Source organism: Lupinus angustifolius, chromosome LG06 (assembly GCF_001865875.1).
Source record: "Lupinus angustifolius cultivar Tanjil chromosome LG06, LupAngTanjil_v1.0, whole genome shotgun sequence".
NCBI lineage: Eukaryota > Viridiplantae > Streptophyta > Magnoliopsida > Fabales > Fabaceae > Lupinus > Lupinus angustifolius.
In genome coordinates, this window is record NC_032014.1 from 31788115 (window position 1) to 31807121 (window position 19007).

Here is a 19007-nt window from a genome sequence, read left to right on the forward strand (position 1 = left end):
GCTAAGATTGGAGAAGATGAACCCTATGTGGCATTTATGTTATTTTGTTTCTAGTGGCTTGTTAACTTATGTATCTTTCTTTTGTTGTTGGTTTTGCAAAAAATAAACTATGATGTGACTTGGTTATTGATGATAAAGAATAAACATATATATATATATTTAATAAGTGTAAGACTTGCTCTGCATTTTATTTGTCAAATAATATGTTCTTTTGATGTCTAATGAAGTAGCTAAAACGTTAAGAATGTGTTTGGACTTTGAAAATTAGATTATTTAACAACACTAAGGGTTTAATTATTATTAGTGACACTTGTTAGGAGAGGTGGTTACAAACTCCAAAAAGATCAAGGATACTTTTAGTAGTACCAAAAATATTGTTTAACAAGGATTTTGTTATAAGAAATATTTTACTAGAAATGTACATATATTTTTTTTGTTAAGCGAAAATGTATTAAAAAGAAGCATAAAGGGTGCTAACTCAATATAAGAGAAAGATCATAAATTAATTTTTTAGACGATATAGAAATACAAGTAATTGGGTCATTACACCAATTAGCAAAGGGTAGAGAAAAAATGAAAATAAATTGTTGTACAATATCAATAGATGGTAAGAAAAGTAAATCACACCTTGATATTAAACATAAATTGTTGTACAATTTCACCTTTCTCCTCCCTTGTAAAATTTGTCTATAAAAAGTACATGGTGAGAAAAAGAATATTATCACTTTTAAGACATTTCAAAAAGAAATGAAATAACATTTCATAAAATTGGTGCACTCATCTAAAAGTATTGTCCCATTCTCAGTTGATGTATTAACTTTTACCCTACCACTTGATCATGATCATGCTACTCCTATTAGGACATTGTATACTTTGTTACACACACAAATCCACAATGATTAATTGCTCATTCTCATTACTTTAATTATTAAGTGTTCTCATTATTAACAAACTAAACCAGCCTCATAGAAACATTAGCATCTGGTGCCAGAATGAATGGGATGGACCACCGCGAGAACTTTTGCAGTGACGTATATCCAAGCTTTGCCATAAAGCCATTAATTATGTGAAGCTCTATAATAATTTAAGCCACAAATAGAGAAAAAAAATGTATGTAATATACAATCATCGTTACTGTATTATATATCATTCATATTTTTTATTACTGTTTCTTCACTAACGGTACATAAATGTTACGTTCATAATTAAAAATATAGTAAATTTTGGAGGCAGACCGTACAGCAACATGCCCCATGTTAGAGTTCTTGGGTATGATAGATTGGACGAATGTAGCTTAAACCAATATCAATTAATAGTTTGATAAAGTTATTTATTGGAACTGAACTCTACCCAACTTCATCATGATCTAGTATATTGGATTTCTCATTAAAAAAATCATAGTATTGGGTCAATTTTATAAAATGTAGAAATTTAAACACGGTGCATAAATAAATAAATGATAGAATAAAAACATTAGATAAAACTTAAACTAAAGTATATAATATATATGATTAAAAATATTAATATAACATTAAAAACGGTTAACCATTTAAGTCAGAACTTCTATTACTTCTACATAATTATTAAAAAAAATATACACCGTGAAAGACTAAGCAAAACATAATGAGATACAACCCATCAAAATGATATAGTGATCCTTAGAGTTTGGAAATCCCTGTTATATCCAATAATCATATTATTTCCACACCAAAATTTCCATATACATTTTTTTGGTACTACTAAAGATATCCCCTCACCTTTTTAAATAAGGAATTAATCACTTTTAAACACGGTTCATAAATTTCATATAACAAATATCGCTTCCAGGAATCGAATTCTTAACCTTGGGATCTAGTGGGGCCTTAATTACACATTTACACCACTAAACTAATGTTTTGTTCGTATTCGATATAATATATATATATATATATATACTTTTAAGTCCTTAAATGGTCAAGATTGTGGTGAATTCATTGAATTAAAAAAATGAATCTTACTTTCCCCATCACCCTGTCCATTCATGCCTCGTCTAATATCCATTACAGCATTGATAATTGATTTGTCTTCTTGTAAATATAATTGCATTGGTTGAGTTGTTGAAAGTAGATCAATTAATGATCGAGGATTAGGAAAAGCTATGTGTCTCCATGCAAACATATTAGTGTGCCATGCACTAAACCACCTTTTTATATCACTTTTTTGCCAATGGAGACGTGGTTGGATCTCACTTAATAAAAAGAAAATGCAATAAGCAAGGAAAGCACTATAATCATTGTTCAAAAAAAGTGATTATCAACAAATTGCTAGGGTATAAATTTTAAATAATAAATATAAAATCATAAAATCAATATAATTTCACATTCTCAGCCCTTCCTATCAATATCGAGGGAGGCAATTTTAAAAGATGGACAAGGTATTATCAATCCAGCATGTAATTATTGATGAAAGAATCTTGAATACTTCTCAATAGACATAAAATATAAAAAACGTATTTCATATCTTAGTAATTCATTCTATAAAAATTTAATGATTTAGTAGATTTATTAACTAATTTAAGTCACGTGAATTATTAGATTTTCATAGAATGTATGACATGACTAAGATATGAAGTATGTTTTTTTTAACTTAGTTAGTAAGTGATGAAATGTGAACATATATGGATTTAATTTTGATAATTGTACAAATTTCTCTCTACTCTCCTCATCACAAAAAATTTCCAATAAAAAATTCACTAACAAATGAATTATCAAATAATATTAAGAGCATGAGAAGGGGACAATGGTGACTTTTGTGAATCTCAACCCCATTCCCGTCTGGTTTGGGGAACCCACAAATAACTCAATCTCTCATTTTTCTCTCGGTGTTTCAAATTATATTTAGTACTTCCAACTCATATAACATATAAACATAAACATAAAGAATATTTAATATTTAATAAAAATCTTCTAATCAAATATTGAAAGTTTAACTTCATTATTTTAATGGTTATACTATAATCAAAATTATTAGTGGCAATCTCAAACCCATCTTGTCTCCACTTTTGTAATGAGTTTGGATTTTCTCCAAACTCATCAAAGTAGGTTTTTCCTATGAGAATGGAGTCAAGTTAAAATCCACGAGTTTGAATTTTATTATTATGGTTACATATTAATTATATATTCATGGATAAATATTATTTTAAAGGATGTCACTTTTTAATTGTACAAGTGATCATATCACTATATATCTGGTATGCATTGTTGACCACAATAAAAGCCATCAAATGATTTAGTAATAGAATGATAGGTTGGTCATGTAAAATCTTAACAGTAGCGTGCATCACAATTAGTTCTTTATTTTTTGGATAAGTAAATTGAAAACATTATGTAAGCTTTTTTTTAGGTGAAAGTATGTGGATCTTTTATTAATTCAAATCAGACTTATTAATTAACAAAGTGTCGGTCTAGTAGTATAAGATCTATTAGATTTCCATAATAACTAAAAGGTGAGGTGTTCAATTCATGTGAGCAACACTTATTATAAATGACAATCATGCATCTTAAAAAAGATTAGTTAATAAATATGAATATTGTTGAAATCCTACACTGGGCTTTGGTGAATGGTTAACACTACACCTAGTTGAGTTGGAGTGGGCTATTAAATATGAGTTGGGTTCCTTTGTTTGGGCATTTTATATTCCCAGTCACAATACTTGTTTCATAGCCATTTTTTGTAAACTTTCTAAAACTACCTGCCGCCCAAAACTATATTTCTCTCATTAACAAAACGTTAATCTATTAGTATAATATTTTGCTAGATCCTCAGATTTATCTAAAGGTCGAAGATTTGATTCACGTGTTTGACATTTGTTGGAATGAATAATCATATAACCTGAAAATGATTAGTTCATAATCCATAAGGTGAACGGTTTGGTTATACAAAAAAAAAAAACATATTTCTCCTCTCATTTATTTCATTTTCTTCCACATTTTCTCCCTTTCCCTCTCCCACTTACCCACGTGCTCATCACCCATCAAACCTTATTCCACTTGAGAAATAGGCCAAACCATCACATGAGAATGAGATAAATAAATGCTACCATAAAATAATGGGGGAATAATGAAGAAAATTAGTTTGCCTTAGGGACAAATGTCAAAAAAACATATTACATGTGTTTGTATTTGTTCAGAGTAATATAATTGAAGTATTAGAGTATACATAAAACTCAACAATACATAAAAGAGGAATGAGATGTCCAAAATATCAAATTGATTATATGATAAGAAGAGAAGGATAGGAAAAAATAAACAAAAAAAAAAAAGAGAAGGGAAAAAAAACTACCATATATAGATGTCATAATGGGTTGTAATCATAACTTATAATCATAAGAAACAAACAAGGTTTTTTTATTTATTAACTCCAACATCAAGAACAAAAAACACCAAAAGAATTGACCAGTGAGGCATGAGGTAAGAAACTCTCAATGTGCAGTTTTAAGAGAAGAAAATTATTCATTCAAAGTGCTTATAACATGTCATGGATATAATGGCATGATTAATGTTTTGTGAACATATTTTAACAAAATGTATATAGAAAAAGATAAAGGTAGTAGGAATGAGGATTAATATATCCAATATCAAAAAATTAATGTTGAAATAACAGGAATCAACATGCCATTTCAAAGGGAGATTCTAAAAATGTAGAAGACTATATTAAACACATAATTAGGTGAAGTTCACATGACATTTTGAATAAGAAATAATACTTGGTATATTTGTTTCATTTTGAATAAGAAATATGAAAAATGATGAAGTAGCATTAAGGTCAGAATTGTGAGAGACTCAAACCAATATTAATGGTGGGAGAGCTAGCAATAAAGGCCCTCCCTCTAGTAGAGGGTGACCCAGCCCTCATCATTTCAGAGAACATGGTATAACATGGGATGTACCTTAGGCAACTTACATGACAGAAATTGCATGTGGGCACAAATTCCAATGAGCCCACCATGAGGGCTTGTAATACTACGTAAGTGCTTCCTTAAATTGTGTAAGTATAATCTCCGGATCGGGAGAAGTAAGTACGACAAAAAATAAAATAAAAATAATATAATGTGATATTTTATTCTTTTATTTATAATGAAATAATATTTTATCATTAGAAATAAAAGAAAAAATACAATAACTCCACTCTCAAGAGAGTACCATGTTCTTATAAATTATTATATGATTAATAACCAATAATTTAAAACAAACTTTTATTATTGATAATGTATTAATGATTTAAAATTAAATAAATTTATTTCAAACTAATTGTGAGAATATGATTGGTCTATAGACCTCACTAAAAGAGCATACGTTTTAGAGAGTTTTGATACGAGTTGAACTCCTGTTCAGTACTTGACCGAAAAGGATCCTCGTTTATTATAGGGTTATAGATCATCTACTCCCAATAGTGTCTCATTCTCTTTTCGAATTAATTAGAATATTACTTTTTGGTTTTAAAAATATTATTTTATTCATGTGTGAATATGTGATTGGTCCAAGACATGGAATAAGACATTGTTGGAATAGATGATCTTTGTCCCTTTTAGATACTTATCTATTTGTTATTTTATTATGAAAAGTTATTAAATCATGCTACTTTCCTATATCATTTTTACACTGAATATAACAATTTAATAAGTATATTGATATCAATGTTGATATTTATGAAGAACTTAAATATTGTTATAGTGGTTTTTTGACATTATTAGGAATAATCATTTATGCTGTCTAGTGCAATTGTAGGGATTAGGGGCACTGCATTTGCATTTGGTTTTTTGCTCACAGCAGGACATATTAGATGTCACGGATAGTCCTGCTCTTACCCCACGCTTCCACCTTCTTTTTCTATGTCCCTTTCTAAGTATTGACCAATCGAGAAAGAAAAACAAAGTATAACCATATAATATTTTTTGATGCAAACATACCATAAAATATTTTGTTGATACTAGTAAGTACTAAGTGTATTTCTTCATTTTTTTGGTAAAAACTAATCTTTTAAGAGGTGTAGTTGTTCATCCCAACAAATATTAATTTTATGTATCAAACCTTCATCTTTTAATTATCATAGACACCTAGTAGATTGTTACACCACTAGACCAACACATTTGTTATACCCATGAAATATGATCTACTATAGAATGTTCTTTAATAAAATAAAACTGTAGCTTTCAAGTTGTAATAATTTAGTAGCTATGGATGAAGATGTACTCCTCTGTTATTGATGGTACTGTTAACATCTATAACTCTGAATTTAAGAATTAAAAAAATCATGATCATAAGTATTATCACGGATTTTTTTTCTTAAAATATAGTATGTTTCAAACGAAAGACAATATAAGAAAAAGAAAAAAATAATAAATATTTATTTTTTATTAACATTATATATTTTCATTAATTTAATACACAGTTTAGGACAACAGATCATTATCACATTAATACATGTACCTAAATTGATGTCACGATAATGGGATCTTCTGAACGGCTAAGATTATAACTGTAATAGAAGTGCTTCTAGAGATTTGAGTCCTCAAACTAGTTAACTTTGAATATGACTCAATAAAAGCCATGTAATAAAAAACTCTATAGTTATTCTTTATGCATGTTGAATCATATATGCAATTAATTAATCCATGATTAAGGCCATCCTTTCCCTTTCATGGAACATAAATATCTATGTTTGCTTTTACATTTCGAAGCCCACACACATTTAATGAGTTAGATATAAAATGCACATGACATTTCTATATATGAAAATGATTTTACAATTTAACATTCAAGTCATAATGTAGTCGTGTCTCCCTAAGACTTAAGGGCCATTATTTAGGCATGTATAAAATTAGAGAAGAAAACATGCATTATACATGTAGGACACGTTACACGTTGTAAATGAAAATGACCTTAGTTATGAAGATTATTAGCATATTCCACTATAGTACCCTATTTCTATTTCACCTAACATATTCCCACAACACCACCACCTAATTTGTCATGTAACAAGTGTTCTAATTTATTTTCTAAAAACGATGCTCACAAAAAGGCCAAATTTTCACTACAAAGAGTGTTATACTTAATGCCTTAAGAAGTTTACATATTATTCTGCTCAGAATTTCTCTTACTACAAAATTGATTATTAATGCTAAGAGTATATTAGAAAACCAGTTATTAATGAGTTCTTAAATAAGTAAGTAAATAAAGGGAAATTTTCTAAAAATTTATTCATATATAATATTACTGAATAATTCTTTAACGGTTAAAATAATAATTAAGAAAACCATTACAAATAATCAAAAAGTAAGTTACTATTTCGTTTCATATTTTTTTCTATGTTTAAGGTTGTGGTCATGATTTAAAAAATTATTAATTGATATAAAAAATTGATACAATTTCACTATAATCTATAATAATCTCATTTAATGCATACTAGAAACTAAATTAGAAAGAAAGAAAGGTAAAAACAGAAGTAATAAATAAAATTATAATTGAAAAATAAATTATAACTATATATGAATTTTTTAAATATGAATTTTTTTTCGAATAACAAGATTAAAATATCAAAATATATGTTACAGATGAGAGTACTTCAATTTACATCTAAACACCCATTATTAATACCAAAGATAAACGAACTATTTATCTCTTAGCTTTCAACACCAGCAATTTAAAGAAGAAATAGAGTAACTGTCTATAGATGAATGTCATCAGTGGCCTAAGACCTAACTAAATTTTTATAACTAAAATGTTAAAAGTTTGATCTTCATGAGCTACACTAGTTACATCGGTAATTATATATCACAAGATGAATTAGTTTTTCACCAAAAATAGTAAGAGATAATATTGGTAGTTTCTATACTAAATTACTATTAAAATTTATATGCGGTGGTTATAACATTCATTAGTTATTTGAATTATTTTTATTCTAAAAGTAGTTATAATTAAGTATGAATAATACATGATATAATAACAATTTACAAAATTCATTCAATAGATACATTTTTTTTCTTTGACATCTTTTAGGAATATTAGACTTTCAAGTATTGAAATATGAGAAAATGAGTAACTTTTTTATGTATGAGACATTATTATCGTCATGTTTGTTGTTGTTACTAAGATGTTGTTTCAAGTGGTACATGTTTGATTCCTCTTAAACTAAGGTTTTGGATTCCAGTTTTGTGAATGGAAAAAATATTTGCTGAGAGAGTTAGCTCCAAATATCTGTAGATATTCTCAGCTCGAATATGATTGTCTCTACTACAAGATATGTGTAATAAACTAAAAAAATATCGGCTGCTGTTGCCTGTAGACAGTATCTTTTGGGGCAAGCAAGGCCCAAACAGCATTAAATGACCAACAAATACTATCAAAATCTGCACCAACTTGTCATCCACATTAAAGAATTCATGATTTTTGGATTTTGTAAAAATAAATTATTTAAAAGTGAGATTTCAATTTTCAAGTAAAGACTTTCTCTATGTTGGAAGGTTCACGTATATTTATTTATTTTTAGCCATGTCTATCTTTTAACTCCATCCACCTCTTTTTAATTGTTTTCCTTGAGATAAAACTTTATTCCCTTTTATATGTTTTAAAAAAATCAAGATAGTGGTAATCATCATTTTTATAACTTTATTTGTAATTAATAGGATAAATAATGGGTAAATATAATAATATAATTGTAATCAAGAGAGAGAAAGGAAATTAAAAATAGAAGTATTTACATAAATTTCGTTATGATTCTTACATGTAACAACCTTAAGAGAAAATTAAAAAATGAAGGAAATGAAATATTTAAAATATAATTGAGCTTGCTTTCTTACGTTTGAATTTATTCATAAGATTTAAACATATATCTTGTTTAAAGACAAATAAATATATTACTTAAATCAACCATTGGTTGCTAGATTTCTGAATGTTTTCACGATGAATTTAATTATATCGCTGCAATATTGTTAAAATAAGCAAACATTATTATTTTATAGTGGGAAATGGCGAACTTAATAAAGGGAAAACCGAATAAATTAATTTACAGTTCCTCTTTATTATATTCTGAACACATTCTTACAACATTCATCGGGCAGACCGTTTAATTAAAAAATATTTTTCAAATTGAGGTCATTTGTCTCTTTGATACATATATAGATATATTTAATTTTAGTATTTGTTAGTATAATATTACATATTAGTTATATAACTTATTTTTTTTAAATTTTATTTAAAATGCAAAACATATAATATTTCGGATGTGCATTATAATATTTTTAAGTTTCTATTTCAAATCTGATCGCGGTCCATCTTTGAGGTGTGTGCTATGTACATATTATTTTATTTTAATAAGCATGGTGGGGTGCCCAAATTAATATAAAACAAAATTGTTTGTGACTCGATACTTCTTATAATTATTTTTGTGGTATAGATTAATAATAGTAAACAAAAAAAAATCAGTGAGTGTATATATTCAAATTATGTGTAATATGTACATAAAAAGGTTTGTCCAGCTTCATTATAGTTTTAGATAGTTAGCATTATTTTCAAAAAACTTGACTATTTATAAGATTTTATTGGGTCTTATACAGTTATACACTTATACTCCTATTTATAACACTTTATTGAAAGTTATATATACAATAATTGAATTTGTTACCAAGATATATTTTATTTAATGAAACAATTTGAATGAAATCAAAACACTATTATATATCCTCTATATTTAAAAAAAATGGATAAATACGAAGTAAAAAATGAGTAATAATGCAAATATGTTAGATTTCGAAAATATCAACAAAAAAACATAAAACTTAAAAGACTAATAAATCACCAATCTCACGCATGCAACTGACATGGATCCCATGAGTTCTAACAACGACCATAAATGCACCAACTCAGAGTAATTGTAGCACTTATTTTCAGAAAACAATGTTATTATTTTAATCCAATCGTACTCATGATTAAGATGTTAATAACTTTTAGGAAAATGGAAATTATAATGAAATAAGTGAGAAAATAAATTAGGAATATTATAAAAAAAATACTAAGAAGAAGAATAATAATAATGATTTTATTAAAAAATCAATAATTTCTTTAATTTATAATATAAAATAACCACACTGATAAAAAAATTAGTATACTATTTACTAAGTGATATTGATTTAATTATATAAGGTCACACTAAATTATTAGAATGGCCAAAAACTTAAAAAATCAATTTCTAAGAGTCACACTTATAAAATGAAACAACTACATAACTCAAAAGAGATTAATTTTTTTACTCTTAAGGCAATCAGATATCCCTAATAGTACAAAAAATATTCTCAAGGGAGGTGCTATTCATATTCTTGCATGTTCTAGACTTTTAGGGCTTTACCATGCTTGACTCGTTTCCCACGTTAGAGAACAGTTTAATTACACATTTTAAAATATAAAAATATAAAATAGGTAGGGCAATAATTAATTATTTGTAGTTTTTAAAACCATATGATAGGAGTAATAGAGAACTGTTAGCTCGATTCTCTAACCATGCCAGTGCCAAAGAGACATCCTTTTACCAACAAGTAACCATAGTCTCTGTCATTATGAACACAACTTTTTTTATTTTCCCCATACAAATAAGAATAGTTTATTACAGTAAAAAATAATGGAACCCTTATTATAATCATGTTAATAAAATTTAGAGTCAATTACACTGACATTCTCCGAGTTTTAGTGAAATTATACAAATAATTTCTTACTTTATACACCTATACAAACCTCCCCTAGTTTTATACTTTCATTACACACTGACCATCCGGCATGATAAATAAGTGTAATATTTTAAACAATGATAAATGCAATTATGTTAAACAAAACATGGTATATTGTGAGGAAAAATCCAAATAATATACAAATTAATGTATCTTTATTATTTTTGTTAAAATGCATCAACAATTCTAAAAATCTATTGTTTAAATTGTTCTTATACTATATCGTAATAATGAACCAAAAATAATAAAGAGGTATCGACTCATATATTATTTGGACAGGTCTCCATAATATACCATATTTTGTTTAACTTAATTGCATTTATCACATTTTTGTTTAAAAAATACACTTATTTCTCATGCAGGGGTGACTAGTGTAATGAAAGTATAAAAATTAGGAGGTCTATGTAAGTGTAGAAAAGTAATGATGGTTTGTATAATTTTGCTAAAACTCATGAGATATAGGTATAATTTACTCTAAAATTAGTATTATTTGTGTTTATCTGATACATTCAAACATGCAAATTTTGCTCCCTTGCAACAATATGTTATTATTTTTCGTAAGATTTTATCATTTAATACTTTCTAAAATTATATGTATTAGCCATCTTATTTTTAAAAATCAAAACCTATCAGTTCAATGAATTTTTAAAATCTGAAGAATATAAAAAATTTAGAATTAAAAATCATATATTCTGGAAATAACATTTTATTTAATAATTAAAACAATCTAAAATGGAATTAACAGGACACCATGAAAACATTAAGAGAAATACTTATATGAATACATATGTATACAAAGACAATTAATAAAATATTAACCATAAATTAAAATTTAGTTATAAATAATAGAACAAAAAAACATAAACACGTTTCTTTCCAAATGTTTTCACATAAGTTTTTCTGAATGAATATTGGGAAATGGTTCAAAGCTCATGATAATGGTTATTATAATTGTTAGTTAATTTTTAGAGATAAAAAAAGATACAAAAGATTTTTGAACCATTTATGAAATGATTCTTTCCTCTAAAACTTAACTGGAATTTCAGTGCTTCAGAAGTTTGAACTATGATCAAGGGTAGTTGTTGTTTTGCTTATTGGAAATGAGAGACATGTCAAGTGTTGAATGCTTTGAATGCTAAGTTGACGTGACACTGCATTTTCATTTAATTTAGTTTCACCTCACTACCATCACATTTATTATCATTTACTTACCAATTTACAATCATACCATTGTTTTCTCATTGCACTATTTCAACTTGACAATTAATTTTTGGAGTATTGCGTTACTTTAGCCATTACCATGACATAATGTATAATTTGATGAAATATCATGTCAAAAATAAAATGATGAATCTACGTCATCCAAAAGCAATGTATTTAAGATGACGTGATGTGTCTATACTCTCACATGCCACATTGCTTTCTATTGTTTAAAAACGTTATTTGATATAAGTTTAACAAAGTTCAAACATCAGTTATACGAAAAGAGGATATCACGGTTGTTACTTTCGATTTGTTAAAAAATATATATTTAAGTTTAAAATTTAATAATAATATATTTTTCTAATCAATAAAAAAATGATAAGGGGAGTGACACATTTTTTTATAATTGAGTATTATTGTAGATGTTTTCAATAATAACGACTTTTCTATTATTAATAAGTTTTTCATGTCTACTCAATACCATATTTTAGAATAATTATTTCAAAATGTATATGTTGTATCGAAGATTGATAAAACACATTTATTAACATATATGATTTTTTATGAGAGTAATATTTATGTATTTTTATTATAAAAATTTATACATAATTAATACAACACTCATCATTTATTTGTATTATTTTTTTGAAGAGACAATAACAATTAAAAATCAATGATGAATAAAAGGTTGACATTGTATAAACATCTACAATGCATACATTTTTTCTCATTTTTTAAATGTATTATTTTTTAATGTAAAACGAGAAATTATTAGTCTATTGTTAATTTTGAATGTAAATGAATGAAATAATATACAAGTATAAATTTTTATACTGATAATACATATATTATAACGATATAAAATAACATTTTTCTAATGGGTATTAGAAGTTTAGAACACATTGTTAGAGATTTAGTAGCATTAGTTAATAAGTTGCAATGAAATTCAAAAAAATTGCATTCATATTAAATATGATCTATTAATGACAAAGGTAAGGTACCTACCAAAGTGAAACATGAATCTGCTATCCAAAAAAAAAACAGAACAAGTTCAAAGTTAATGATATCTTGTTGTGTTGTCTTCTCTATGTTACTATCTCCATTGGTCACTTCTTCACGAAAAACCACTTTCATTTTTGTACTCACTTATCTTTTACTCTTGAAGGGTATCCTCATATGTTGTTAAAGCCTCTATCTTTGGCTTTCACTTCCCATTTTCCCTTACTTTCCTTTCATTCTGTACCATTTTGAATAAGGGTGGAGCAAGTTGAAGAGAAATTGCAGTGTAGCAAAGTAAGCATAGCCATTTATGTCAAAGCTTTCAGCTTTTGCAACTTTTTTAACTATAACAAAAGGAAAGGTCTTCAATATTGAAAAATGATTGTTCAACGGTTCAACCCACTTCTATGTTTTATAAATTTGAAAAATGATTCTTTTTATTATTTTATTGGAAGAACCCTTTTTGAGGTTGGTTCTGATGGATTTTTGCTGAAAATATTGAGATTCTAATGGTGTACTAATAATGATAAACAGAAAAGTTAAGATGTTATTCTTATTTGTTGTTTTTGTTGTTGTTTTTCATTTTCTTCTTTTGTTGGATATTCAGTGTCCAGAAGGTTAGATAAACGATATATATTTAATAATATTAGATGGAAAAGAAAGTTTTGGATCTTATTCTGAGCATTCTTCTTCATTGTCTTCTAGTTACAAGTAATGTTTTTTAATCATTTAAGAAAGCTACAAAATGGAACTTGCTAGTGCTTAGTTATGTGTATGCTTCACATTGGTATGCATATTTTCTTCTTCAGAGGTTTCACACTTTCACTCTTCATTATTGTGAACTTTGCCGGGTAAAAAATGATACTGAACTTTCAATGTCACAGGCCCCTACCTTTAGTCATATCAGTGGTGAAATTGAAACTCTTGAAATATGAAGGACGTTTAACTGTTTTGGTAGTGGAATCTTTGGTAGAGGTTCCTCTTATGTCTGTATCAAAAGTGAAGACAATTACTTGGATCCAAATGTTTTGAATTGGAGTGATTTGAAGGCTCAAAAATGAATCATAGCTAGTGTCAGAGAGTGGAAGGGGTCTCCTTTTCTATGTGTCCTTTTACATCTCATGCTAAGCATTGCTTTTAATCTTCTTGAATTTCAGAAACTTGAAATGCATATATTTGCATTGTGATTTTGGGAATGCAACTCCTTGCATTCTAAGTCAAAAAGGGTATCTGGTTCTTCACTTTTTTAATACTATTTTTGGGTTGGTGACTAAAATAAGAATCACATTTTTGAAAGAAGTTAAAAGATGGTTCACTAGTGGTTCTGTAGCACAAGGTGTGACTTTGGTTAAAAGGGTCTAGTCAGTGGTTGCTCTATTATTACTCGGTCGAATGTTGGCATGTTGATGATTTCCCTCCCTTTTTGTGGTATATAGGAATATAGTGAGTGAAATCTTTTAAAGCAAGGCATTTTGTGTGCGATTATTGGTTGCGATGAGTCGAGAACAACAGAAACGAGGGAAGCAAGAAAAAGGCTCAAATGGTGCTGAGAAGGTCATTGTTGCAGTCAAGGCATCAAAGGAAGTTCCAAAGACTGCTCTTGTTTGGTCTTTAACTCATGTTGTTCAACCTGGTGATTGCATTACACTGCTAGTGGTTGTGCCTTCACAGAGTTCAGGTAAAGCCTCTTTAACCTTCGTTGTTTACAATTGCGCTTCTCTTTTCACGAGATATTGTTTCTTGGTAAATGCCTCTTTTTTCGAAGTGCTAAGTCTAAATTGGTTCTTTCCTATTTGTAAATCCTTTTATCATAAGGATTGCTTTTGTGTTTTAATCTGAATAAATAGATGGTAGGATGACATGTAATAACACTGCTTCCGGTCGTTTATTTTTACTTCCTTAGTTCTAAAGAGAATAGTTTTTTATTGTTGCTATCAATTATACCTGTCATCCATTTGAGGTAGAAGTCTTAATCTGCATACATGCTCTTCTTGACTTTGTTATTGTGTTTGATTTGCCATTTGAACCTTCACTATTCCTTTATTATGGGTATGTTTCCTGACTAGTATTCGGCACATTTTCAGGCCGAAGATTATGGGGTTTTCCTAGGTTTGCTGGTGACTGTGCTAGTGGTCACAAGAAATCTCATACTACAGGAACAAGTTCAGAACAGAAGACTGATATCACTGATTCTTTCTCTCAGATGATCCTTCAGCTCCACGATGTCTATGATCCTAATAAGGTTAGTAGCCTCGAGTCCTTGTCTTTATGAAAGGTTTCCATTGAATGTTGAGTCGGTATCATTATATGCTAACTTTTTTTGAACAGATAAATGTCAAGATTAAAATTGTTTCCGGGTCTCCGTGTGGAGCAGTGGCTGCAGAAGCTAAGAAAATCCAAGCCAATTGGGTTGTTTTAGACAAGTAATAATCTATCTTATTTTTCAACATATAACTGCATGCATGATATTGTAATGAGAAGCAAAATTGATGAATTTTCAACTTCTGGTTTACTATTTTAATTATCCGAGATCATAATTTAGTTGCTGCTGTTGGTATTTTCGTGTTGCTTTCTTTGCAGACACCTCAAACACGAGGAAAAGTGGTGCATGGAAGAGCTGCAGTGCAACATCGTTGTTATGAAGCGTTCCCAACCGATAGTGCTTCGCTTGAATTTGGTTGGATCCCTAAAGAAGGATATTGAAGAAGCAGGTCCATTACCTTCTGAGCAAGATGAGATGGCTGCAAAACAAACCAAGAAGAAGAACAATTCTTTAAATTCGATAAAAGGACCAGTTGCCACTCCAACTAGCAGCCCCGAGCTAGGGACATCGTTTACTACAACTGAAGTTGGTACTTCATCAGTCTCAAGCTCCGATCTAGGAACTTCACCATTCTTCATATCTGAGATGAATTGCGAGTCAAAGAAAGAGGAAACTATCGAAGAAAATCAAGAACTCGATGATACTAATTCAGATACAGACAATGAGACTTTGTCCACATCTTCAGCAAGCTTGAGATTCCAGCCATGGATAGCTGATTTACTTTTACATCAACAATCTTCCCAATGCATAGCAGAAAGATCAGAGAGATCTCGTAATACGCCTCAATCATCTACAACCAGAGCTTTGCTTGAAAAGTTTTCAAGGCTCAATAGAGAAGCTGAACTTGAAATCTCAACCTATAGGACTACTGAATTGGATTTTAGCGGAAATGTAAGAGAAGCAGTAGCATTATCTAGAAATGCTCCACCCGGTCCACCTCCATTATGTTCAATATGTCAACACAAGGCTCCCGTTTTCGGAAAACCTCCAAGATTGTTCAGCTACACTGAGTTGGAGCTTGCTACTGGTGGATTTTCACAAGCTAATTTCTTGGCAGAAGGAGGGTTTGGATCTGTTCACAGAGGTGTTCTTCCAGACGGACAAGTCATTGCTGTCAAGCAACATAAATTGGCTAGTTCTCAGGGTGATGTTGAATTTTGCTCAGAGGTAGAAGTCCTGAGCTGTGCTCAGCACCGAAATGTTGTTTTGCTGATTGGATTCTGTATAGAGGATAAGCGAAGGCTTCTAGTTTACGAGTACATCTGCAACGGATCTTTGGATACTCATTTGTATGGTAATTTCTCTTGATTCCATACAAAATTCTGTTATATGGAGATATGTTTTTGAGTAGGTTCGAACTTACGTGAGCCATTCAACATACAATGTTGATGTAGTGCATTATGCTACTTAAAAGTAAAAAGTGTCATCAAATATTTGGGAAACAGATGAAATATGATAAATTTATTTGTGGCTAATGATATTCATGCCTTTAGACTATTAGAAAGGACTTATCTAATATCTGCAAATTTAATTTGAAAATCTTGTATTTGTTTTTAGTATCATGATGTTTTTGCATAATAAAACTATTGCAATATGATATAAGATACATGCTACTGGCACTGATTTGATCGTGATTTTGTAAACTGACACAATACTTGGAATTCTTTCAGGGAGGCAACGAGAATCATTAGAATGGTCTGCACGGCAAAAAATTGCTGTTGGAGCTGCTCGAGGGTTGCGGTATCTACATGAAGAGTGCAGAGTGGGTTGCATTATTCACCGTGATATGCGGCCAAACAACATTCTTATCACTCATGATTTCGAGCCACTGGTAGGATAGTGTTTTGCCTGTTTGTGCAATGCAACCTTAAAGTTTACAAATGAAAGGCATCATTAATTTATCTGTCTATAGTATGATTCTCTTTTTCTTTAAAAAAATGTTCAGTTCATTAAATAATCATGTTGAATTCTGCAAGGTTGGTGATTTTGGACTGGCAAGGTGGCAGCCTGATGGAGACACAGGTGTGGATACTAGAGTAATTGGAACTTTCGGGTATGTGGTGTATCACTTCGCAGTTAGTGTCAATGTTGAACTTGTCCGCACAATATAAACTTGCAGCTAAGCTATATTGCTGCTATGTAGGTATTTGGCTCCTGAATATGCTCAAAGCGGTCAAATAACTGAAAAGGCTGATGTTTATTCATTTGGAGTGGTATTAGTGGAGCTTGTCACCGGGCGAAAAGCCGTCGATCTCAATCGGCCCAAGGGACAACAGTGTCTTACTGAGTGGGTAAGTCAGAATATTAGTATCTTATTTGTTAAAATCTTTAATTGTTTGATATTGGCATCATCTCAAGTGTTAAAATATCATTAATGAGAAACATGACATGACCATAAATTTCTTTTGTTTCGCTCCGGCCTAGCCTTGAGTGACCGTGTGAGTGTTTCAATATTATTCTACAGGCGCGACCATTGTTAGAAGAATATGCCATTGAGGAACTGATTGACCCAAGTTTGGGAAGTCACTATTCAGAACATGAGGTCTATTGCATGCTACATGCTGCATCATTGTGCATAAGGAGAGATCCTTGTTCTAGACCACGCATGTCACAGGTAAGTGAAATTTTTTAAGCTAAACTTTCTCGGGCAAGTTTTGACATTGGATAAGTTACTTTCATATTTTTTAGAACTTGATCTAGACAGTTATAGGCTATAATACTGAAGAGTCTAAAGGAAAAGTTTGCCTGCATATCTTGTTCAAAAGGATTAGAACATGTCCCTTAAGATATGTATAGTAATCAATTTATAGATTGCTTATGTTTGATTCTTTAAATTGGTCCACTTCCCCTTTTACAAAATCATTAAGGTATAGCATTTGCAAATGTATTAAAACAGGATTGAACTTTGTGAATTCTATTTTATGTTTGATGTATTCTATAAAATATAAACATCACAGAATAGGACATGAGGTTAAAAAGTGAGACATTTTTGTTCTGCTAATAGGGGTAAAATCAAAACCACTCTATTAATGTCACATTCTTCTCTGTTTTATTATGTTCCATTCTATTGCTACCTAAAGAATTCTTGATAGCTTCTTATGTGAAATTAGAGAATAGCAATGGCTTCTAATACACTAAAGCCATATTTGTTTACATGTTGCTGTTCTACCATCTTTTGCTCCCTTACCTGACCGTGATGACATACTTGTGCTTGTGTTCAAGGTTCTCCGAATACTGGAGGGTGACGTGGTGATGGACCCAAATTACATTTCAAGTCCAGGTTATGATGCTGGAAACCGGAATCGTTGATTATAGACAGAATTGCAGCAGAGGCTGCAGCATTAGAATGGTTTAGTCATTGGAAGTGGTTAGTCGGAACTCGGAAGCTCTCTCTTAATAACAGGCCTGACTATTGGAAAGGGACAAAGGCTAGACAGATATCATGTGAAGATGACATTTAATGTTGTTCATGATGAAAATTGCATTCTTGTGATGCTAAATATGTTACTTGCCTTATTATTATATGTAGTTTTCTTTCTATTTTTTTGCAATGCAATCTAGTTCTGCAATGTATAGAGTAGAGGGGAAGTAGGATCGGCAACGCACGAGTCAGTATCCTCTCCGGTACTGGAGAGGGAAGTGACGTAATATATTGAAACTTTTGATATTCTTTTGGGAATTTATGTAAACTATAATGCCTGAATGGCATTTGATCAGGTTCAAATC

General features: G+C 29.7%; 1 protein-coding gene across 2 annotated transcripts; it reads left to right on the top strand.

Moving 5' to 3' along the window:
- LOC109351253 (inactive protein kinase SELMODRAFT_444075-like) lies at positions 13067-19007 on the top strand. 2 transcript variants are annotated; one of them, XM_019592663.1, is made up of 10 exons: positions 13067-13252; positions 14395-14636; positions 15043-15200; positions 15287-15381; positions 15539-16575; positions 16952-17112; positions 17258-17334; positions 17425-17572; positions 17746-17895; positions 18504-19007. In XM_019592663.1, the coding sequence occupies exons 2-10, from the start codon at positions 14453-14455 to the stop codon at positions 18588-18590; spliced, it is 2097 nt and encodes a 698-aa protein (XP_019448208.1). In that variant the 5' UTR covers positions 13067-13252; positions 14395-14452; the 3' UTR covers positions 18591-19007. The 2 variants fall into 2 exon arrangements, 1 of the variants encoding a protein (XP_019448208.1); XR_002108201.1 differs by lacking the exon at positions 13067-13252 and having other exon boundaries at positions 13720-14636; positions 18504-18666; positions 18702-19007.

What these genes read in the sequence shown, in the direction of transcription:
- LOC109351253 (XM_019592663.1), top strand. Translation starts at nt 14,453, where the DNA reads ATGAGTCGAGAACAACAGAAACGAGGGAAGCAAGAAAAAGGCTCAAAT. An exon ending in AACAGTGTCTTACTGAGTGG is followed by an intron (nt 17,573 to 17,745) that starts GTAAGTCAGAAT and finishes ATTATTCTACAG; the next exon opens with GCGCGACCATTGTTAGAAGA. An exon ending in CTAGACCACGCATGTCACAG is followed by an intron (nt 17,896 to 18,503) that starts GTAAGTGAAATT and finishes CTTGTGTTCAAG; the next exon opens with GTTCTCCGAATACTGGAGGG.